The sequence below is a fragment of the Myotis davidii genome, unplaced genomic scaffold (assembly GCF_000327345.1).
Source record: "Myotis davidii unplaced genomic scaffold, ASM32734v1 scaffold458, whole genome shotgun sequence".
In the NCBI taxonomy this organism is placed as follows: Eukaryota; Metazoa; Chordata; class Mammalia; order Chiroptera; family Vespertilionidae; genus Myotis; species Myotis davidii.
This window is the reverse complement of record NW_006289819.1, coordinates 131,429-139,975: the sequence shown is the minus strand read 5'-3', so window position 1 is coordinate 139,975 and position 8,547 is coordinate 131,429. Positions and strand designations below refer to the sequence as shown.

At 43.6% G+C, this 8,547-nt stretch overlaps 1 protein-coding gene across 1 annotated transcript in view; it reads right to left on the bottom strand.

The window, feature by feature from the left end:
* Positions 1–6,132, bottom strand: part of ATPAF1 (ATP synthase mitochondrial F1 complex assembly factor 1) — a 26,588-nt gene extending 20,456 nt beyond the window's left edge. The window contains exons 1-3 of the mRNA XM_006762631.2: positions 6,120–6,132; positions 5,132–5,274; positions 719–769 (exon numbers count right to left, since the gene is read on the bottom strand). Of these exons, the coding sequence (XP_006762694.1) occupies positions 719–769; positions 5,132–5,274; positions 6,120–6,132 (207 nt within the window). The remainder of the gene's footprint in view (positions 1–718; positions 770–5,131; positions 5,275–6,119) is intronic.
* Positions 6,133–8,547: the final 2,415 nt, after the last annotated feature.

The window sequence follows — 8,547 nt, the reverse complement described above, 5'->3', positions numbered from 1 at the left end:
AAATACAACTTTCAAATTTCTCTTAGTAATTTGTCTATGGCGTTTATAGCATGACTGGATGCCATGGTGCATTCATCAATAATGAGAAGTTGGGCCTTTTTAATAGTTTTAGCAACTTCACTGTTTATATCGAATCTAGAAATTGAAGTTTCATTTAATGGAATGGGTAATTTATATTTGGAATGAAAGGTGCTTCCACAGAGAAGTAAATTTGCAGCAATTCCTATAGACGCTGTGGGTAAAACAGTACCACCACGACCTCTAATATAATGTACTAAAACTTTATAAAGATAAGCCTCCACGCTCCGAGGGCCGTTTCCTGCCTCAAACCTCACCTCGAGGGAAATAGCTCAGGGAGGGCGCAGCCCTTGGCAAGGCGACCCAGGACTCAGTGCATCCATGCTCCGAGGGCTGGTTCCTGCCTAAACCTCGCCCTTATGGGAAACAGCTCGGGGAGGGTGCAGCTATTGCTAAGAGGACCCAGGACTCAGTGCGTCCACGCTTCAAGGGCCGGCCGGTTCCTGCCTCAAACCTCACCCTTGCAGGAAACAGCTCGGGGAAACAGCTTGGGGAGGGCACAGCCGTTGCCAAAATGACCCCTGCAGGAATGACTTCCTTCCCGTTGGTTGAGCCTCGGTTGTGATGCATTACACCAGGGTTTTTATATAAGAAGATGTTACATGTGGTTTTAAACCTGGGTATTTAATTAGAAACCTACCTTGTCCTTAGTGAATCCTCTGCTCATAGGCTGTTTCCCCAAAGTGTTTGCCTGAAATATATGATAGATAAGACATGAATCTATACTTCATTCAGAAGATAAAGACCACTGAGATAGTGAAGTGCCCAATATCTCATTTAGTAATTCTGTACCTAAAAACTCATCTCTCTCCACTCCATATAGTAACTGTACATACTGTTCATAAGAGTTGTTGGTTGTGAAACAAGTTTTTTTTTGACATAGCTTCTGAGATACAGATGAGAAAGTATTCCTTTGTTAATAACCAGCATTTACTAGTACTGAGAGAGCATCTATGCCTGTTATTATGGATATACTAGTAAGGGGCTCCTTCCCAAATTGAGGCTGTTTGGGTTTTCTGTGTTCCACTCTCTGATCTGCTCCATAGTGAGCCTCAGAGGAGGGAAGGAATGGGAAGATCTGTTTTCCAAGGCTGTTTCTTATCTGTGACAGCACTCAGATGGCAGATATCCTCAGCAGACTGTAGAGTTTTTTTAGTATTCAGTCTTAATATTTCTTCCATCAAATTAGACGTCCCCTCAAAAAAGGCCAAAAAACAACTGAAGGTGATTAATTTCTCTCTTAATCCACTATCTCGGATAAAGGCCACAGTCAGGAAATCCTATTTTGAACTGTTTCTGATAGTGGGCATGGGTTGTTCTGAGTGAGTCTTCCACTCAGTTTCTCAGTTCAAGATCATGCCTTTCAGAGGGAAGGAGTACAAGCTACACCTGGGATTTGAAGGTGAAAAACAATTTCTGCATAAAACCCTGCCTTTCATTACTCTGTACTTTAATATATCCAAACCTTTCATAAATTATGCCCATAGAACTCATACCCACAAATTAAACAAAAGACTGGTATAGGCAAACCTATTTGGGTACACTTTGGTCTTTTTCGTCAGACCTTTACACTGACAACGTTCTAATGTAGTCTTTCCTTTGTATGTAAACATACAAAAGATAATTGATTTCATTTTCTTACCACTCACCTTTATGTGTATTGTGAAAAAAAAAGAAACAAAACCCTCTATTTGCACACCTGCCTTCACTTTTCAATGACTAAGTCTGGTGTATTCTTTTTACACAATGTCTCTCCAGTTCATTCATTTCCATTTTTACTTACAGAAATAAAAAATTTAAACTTATTGCATTTTATCTAATCAAAGACACCACAGATTTGAAGAAGCACCATTATTTTATGTATTAGAAAATAATACAAATTAAACAATAACACTATACTTGTATTTCACTAGAGGCCCGATGCACAAAATTAGTGCAGTGCGGGAAGGGGGGGGTGTCTCCTCAGCCCAGCCTGCCCCCTTTCCCAGTCCAGGAACTCTCAGGAGTTGTCCTACTGATGGCTTATGAACAGGAGTCTCTAGTAACAGAGGTTAAAATCCTATGCTGTCCTTCCACGGCTTAGGCCCGCTCTCGGGAGGCAACTGGGCTGATCAGGGGAAGGTGCCATTCCCATCACCCCGCTGCTGCTGCTGCCACTGCCAGCTGCCGCAGCCGCCAAGGTGTTTTCATCAACACAGACTCCAGTCCCTTCACCATGAAAAAATGACAACTTTCTTTAGGCATTTTTAAGATGTGTCTTTCATAGGATATGACATTTCTTTCTTTTTTTTTTTATCCTCACCTGAGGATATGTTTCCATTGATTTTTAGAGAGCATGGAAGAGAGAGGGAAAGACAGAGAGAAACATCAATGTGAGAGGCACACTTCGATTGTTGCCTCCTGCATGAGCCCTGACCTGGGCCCTGGTCAGGGGGAGCCTGCAACCTAGGTACATGCCCTTGATCAGAATTGAACCCGGAACCTGCGGTCGGCAGGTCGAGGCTCTATCCACTAAGCCAAACTGGTTAGGGCAGGATATGACATTTCTTAGCCCCTCCAGCAGCCAACCTTCCTTTTTTCCTCCAGGAGTGAGGTGGAAAAACCCTAGATCACCTTCTTGGATTCTTATTACCCAAGCGAGTGGTGTACCGCAAGCTTAGCCAATGAGTGGTCAGAAAAGGTGTTTTCCTCTGCAGCTCCGGCACAGAGGCAAGACTGCTGGCACACCGCGGCCACGGGGCTGCTGGGGGCTGGACCCCTGTGCGGGTTTGTGTGTCTGCTCTGGCCCCAAAAGCCCAGCGCCGCAGCCTGTGGGTTTGTGTCTCTGCTCCGGCCCCCCTGTGTGTTGTTCTCTCAGGCTCCCGGCTAAAATCAATTTTAAGGCAATTTTGAAGATGTTAAAATGTGAAAAAAATGTGAACTTGAGAACCAGTGAAATAAGGTAATTAAAATTATAATTGAAACTATGTGCCCAAGTCTTAAGAGCACTTAGTAAGAAATTTAAATGAGTACATTACTACTCCCCCGCAGATGCTTTTGTAATCTGTGGAGACAACTTTTTTATCACAATAATTGACTGGATGGTGACACCTGCATTTATGGAGAGACAGGGATTCTAAATGAGCTGCAATTTACAGATGAGTTCTACATAATGAAGAACTTTCCCTCATCCTGGACAACTTTTCAGTGTCTAGCCAGACATCCTTGTAAGTGAAACACCTTTTTATAATGGCCTGGGCCTGAAATTTAACTGTTTCTTTCCTCCCTCGCTCCCTCCCTCCGTCCCTCGCTCCCCCCCACCCCCCGCCCCACTCCTTTTCACCTTCCTTCTTTTCCTTCCTTCTATTACCTGGGCCTGAAATATAACTCTGTTTTCTTTCCTTTCCTCTCTATTTTTTTTAAAACATGACTTTAATAAACACTAAATTTTTCAGAAACGCAATTACTATGTAACTTGAGAGAAGACTATATTGTGGAAATCCATTAGGGTCACTGATTACAACACTGCTCATGGTTTGGGAGTTCTTATAATTACCAACACAATACCCCTGCACCAGCCTGCTTCTGCTGCTTATGTCATTCACAGTGATTTCACATACAGGTAAAAGCCTCTGATGACTGTATTAGGTCATAGTTGTGCCCAAGAACTGACATATTAAAATATGAATTTTATTTAAAATACTTTCCTTTATTTTATAGTTAGGGCACTATATTGATATTTTCCCCTCTGAAACTATGTGTGTAGGTGGGTTATATTGTCTACATTTTATTTCAGGGTAGAAAAGGGAAATTTTTTAATAAAAAATTATTGCAAAAGAGGATGTTGGGTCTCATGTGACAGAAACCAATGACTCAAAGTAAAGACGAGGCTTTGGAAATGGAGTGATTAGCCTTCCTCTGAGTAACTAGATAAGAAAGACTGTACGTAAATATTTACCTAAGAGTTGCCATAATATAATGAAATCTTATTCTGCATCTTGTCATAAAGTTGAATTTCTAACTCTGTCTACAAAAGGGGGCAAAGAACTTTCCCATATAATATTGAGAGCTGATAATACAGTAAAGAACTATTATTAGCACTATAAGTTTATTATGGTAAATTATATTTGTTAAAATATTTGTAGTAGAGTTGTTTGTTCACATAAAGCTGTAAATTATATTTGTCATAGAAGGTTGAATTTGCTCCCCAACCTTACAATGATTAACCCACTAATTACTGCTCTGATTCTAATTAATCGCTTATTAAAACACTGGGTGGATTCGCTTAAAACTTAGGATACCCAAAGCAAAAAAAAAGTTATTCTCCAAGTAAAAGAAACATCTCTCATTTTAAAATACAATGTCAAATCCCAAATTCCCACTGTAACTACCTTATTTCAGACCACACAGCCCACAGCTAGACTACTGTACATTCTTCCTGGTTTTGGTTTCTCCCACTCCAACTAGTTTTGTGCATCATTCTAGATAAGTATTTTTCAAATCATAGGTTGAAGTCCTATTTAGTGGCCAAAGTTTTAAAAAGATAAAATAAGTAATAAGAGTACACTGCATGTAGCAAAAGCATTGTTTTATAAAAATTTTGTTTCAGTTACAATCATATACTTATTTGTGTACTGAATTACAGTGTAAAATATATTTCTTTCTGTGGGTCACGGTCAAAAAGTTGGAAAAGCGCTGCATTAGACTTTGCTATACACAGCTTTCAACAATGCTTTCCCCCAGCTTTGATTCTTATTTACGGATAAAAATAGCTATTAAACACTTTTTTGATGCCCTCTCTCTATAACCCACTGCCATGTGCGCCTTACTTTGATCACTCGACTTCATCCCTGGGAGCAGAGACTACCGTTCCCATCCTTCTATATCTCCATGACCACAGTGATGTGCCAGAAAGAGTAGGGTACCATTTATGGATGGAGACTGAGCTGAGTAGAGAGGGGCTCTGTTCCGTTCATCCAGCTAACCCATTAATGAGCCCAATTCCAGGAAACAGGTTGGGGTTGAGGGTGGAGAGCACTGGTGAGCCAATAACACAAAAAGGGACAGGTCTTACCTTCTGTTCCACACATTTGATAAAGTCTCCTTGCCTGGAGTGCCCCACGGGCTGCTTCCGAAACTCATTGCGCTTCTCTAGTCGAGACTCAAACGCAGCTGGATCAGACCTGATTAAAGGTAAGCCAGTTACACCACTGGGGCCTTTTCAGATTTGGAAAGAACAAGTAACATGTTGCATTTCTACAGAGAGGGGACACAGGTATTCAGAGGCTGAAGGATTTGCCTTCAGGTAGTTAGGCCTGAGCACACGCCTACAAATCAAAGTGGACAAAGTTGTCTAGTTTTTCAACTACTGTTAATCCTCAAGAGGCTGGTGTAACCTTTTTCTCCTGCAGAATATTTCCCAGGGTGGCGGAGACCTTGGCCCCTCAGGTACTTACACTCTGGGTACTTGGAATTCAAATTCTCAAGATGGGAAGGGGACTTTAAGGTCATCTTGCTGGGTCACCTCCTCAGTCAGAAATCTAAAAACATTCCTACCAGGTGTCAGGCTTTTACTTGAACACATCTAGTTCTTGCACATCTCCTCATGTTAAACATCTGTTTATTCAGATGTAGATGATTCAGAGGCTTTGGCCAACCTATTTTGCAGATTTAGCAAAGTGTCTGGGGCTGTCATCCTTGTTAATTCTTCAGGCTGTGTAGCCAATGATGGGATATTTGGCTCTGTACACTTTTGGTGAATACTCCAGCTCCTCAGCCATGAGACCTGTAGCGTCATGGATGGTATCTGTAAGATCCAAGCATGTCTTGCTCACCTCTCTGGTGGAAGCCTGGCTGGTCAAGGCACTATAGGGGAGTCTCTTCCATAAAACTCCTTTCCAGAGGTGATATTAACACCACTCCCCTCACTGCCATGTCCTGAGTGTACCTTTCCCTCTGTAGTTAGGCCAGCTCCTGGGTAGAGTGGCTCCAGTGGTCCTGCCCAGTGGGGTGTGGCAACTGCCCGGCCAGGGCCACAAGGACCAGAACCAGGGAGGCCATACCTGGGCCTCCCATGGTGCGTGGACAGACAGTGAGGGGTGGCTTAGGCAGTGAATCTGTGTCCTCCTGCCTTGGGCATCATTTATTATTAAAATGTTCTGAGCCTAAAGTTATCTCTGTATCTTTCATCCTCAGGAATAAGAGAAAATGTCTAATTCCTTTTATATGAGTGAAAATCACTATTATGTCACCCTTTATATTTATCTTTCCAGGTAAAATTTCTTCAGTTTTTTGAGACCCCTTTTCCTGTATGTGACTTGTGAATCTCTCCTCACTGTGGACCTGCTCTGTCCACACTCTAGATACAGTGGGCCTGGAGCTAGATCAAATCCTCCCAGTTCACCCGCGCAGAGTGTGATGTAAAACCCAGATTCTGGGCTGGAACAGAGTCAGCAGGGCACACAGCCTTGTCCTGCTGCTGGCTCACATCACACCTGTGGCCAGTACTCTAATAGCCCACGTTTTTGTGAGTATGACTCAGCACAAACCAATCAGGGCTGTAAGTCCCTTTAAAATATCTCATGATATCCTCCTCCGTGTTTGGTCCTGGGTCCTAAGGCCAGGCCCTATTTTGCCTCTTCCCTTAACTTGGCCCAGGTTCTACTGACTCTTTTTTGGCCCTGCTTCCATCTCCCTTTTCATCGACCTCAACCTTGTGGTCTTTTCCTTTTTGTATCCACACAGCTTTCCCTCCCATCTCCCAGACTTGTCTCTCAGCTGCTTCTAGAACAGTGGTGGCGAACCTATGACACGCGTGTCAGAGGTGACACTCGAACTCATTGTTTTGGTTGATTTTTCTTTGTTAAATGGCATTTAAATATATAAAATAAATATCAAAAATGTAAGTCTTTGTTTTACTATGGTGGCAAATATCAAAAAATTTCTATATGTGACACGGCACCAGAGTTAAGTTACGGTTTTTCAAAATGCTGACACGCCGAGCTCAAAAGGTTCGCCATCACTGTTCTAGAACTTGCCCTTTCTCCTTTTCATTCACTCAGCAAACTTTGTTATCCCTTGCTTGCTGCTTACCTTTCTGGGCTCTATGGATACAAACATAATTAAGACAGAGTCCCTACCTCAAGGAGCTTCTATCCAGACATGTAACTAAGTATAGTAAAATGCTATGGATATATGATGAAATTTTACTCAAACAGCCGCAAATGGTTTGAGGTGGTTTTATGCCCCTGTACCTTTGCTGCTCCCCTTACCTGGAATATCCCCCCCAACCCCATTCCTGTATTCCTTTGTGGTAACCCACAGTGCTCAAAGGGCGTTTTGGTAATAAAGCTAGGGAGACTAGGCTCACAGCCTAAGAGCTCGAAGGAATATGGACATTACCCAGAGGTCAGTGGAAAGTTCCCATAGCAGTATGTGTAAATGCTGATGGGAGTGATCTAGTGGAGAAGGAGAGTAAAACCAGTCATTCATTTGTCCATGGGTAAGAACGAAGACCAGTTGTGGAATATTCAGAGTATGAGTAGACAACTCTCCGGACATGCCTGTTTGTGAGAGAGATCAATGAGAAAAGGCTGAAGGGAAATGCAGGCCAAGAAAAGGTTTTAAAGAAGACAAATATGTGAGTATATCTGAATGATGTTTTAAGAAGAGCAAAAACAGTCATTCATTTATTCCATCATTCTTTCAGAAAGAGAAGAAAAGTCACCGTAGTAGCAATGAGATAGACTGGGATGGAGGGGTCCAAGACGCGTGGGGAAGGCTAGGGAGAGGATGACAGCGAAGGTGTCACCTATGCCAGGTGAAGACGACGGGGGATTAAATTAAGGTCGTGGAATGAGAGATGAGACCGAACTCAAAGAAGTTAACAGTATTTAGTCTTTGGTTTCCTCCCATAAGACAACTGTCTGCCCACCCTGCCAAATTCTCTCCTAGGCCCCTGTAATTTCCACCTTTGATCGCCTTTAGCTCTTCCACTTGACTCTTCAGACCCTACCATGGCCCCCATACACCCGCCTGAACGTCCTCTACCCCGAGTCCTTTCATCTGGAAGCTGAGGGGATGGTTAGGAACCCTGGGTTCCGGGACAGATGCAAGCCAACCAGCTGTGTGTTCTCGGGCAGGTCTCTTGCTCTCTCTGATTCTCAGCTTTCTCACCTTGGAGAGGGTTTACTCCCAGGCGTCAGCTGGGTCCGTATGTGACCGCGAGCAAGTCAAGTCCTTCTCCGGACGGCTCCCTTTTCCCATTTCTTTAAGGACGGGTGCCTTGGAGCTGCCCGCGGGGGAAAGGCTGTTGCAGACTGAGGACTAAGGCACCAAGGCGGACCCCGGAGAAAAAGCCAGGGCGTTGCGAGACGCTCAGCGCTACACTAGCTGTGGGGCACGAGGCAGTGATCTCCCTCTCTGAGCCTGGACGCGGCTCTGCGTGCGGACGGTGGCAGCGCCCACCTCGCAGGGCCCTGGGGAGCACTT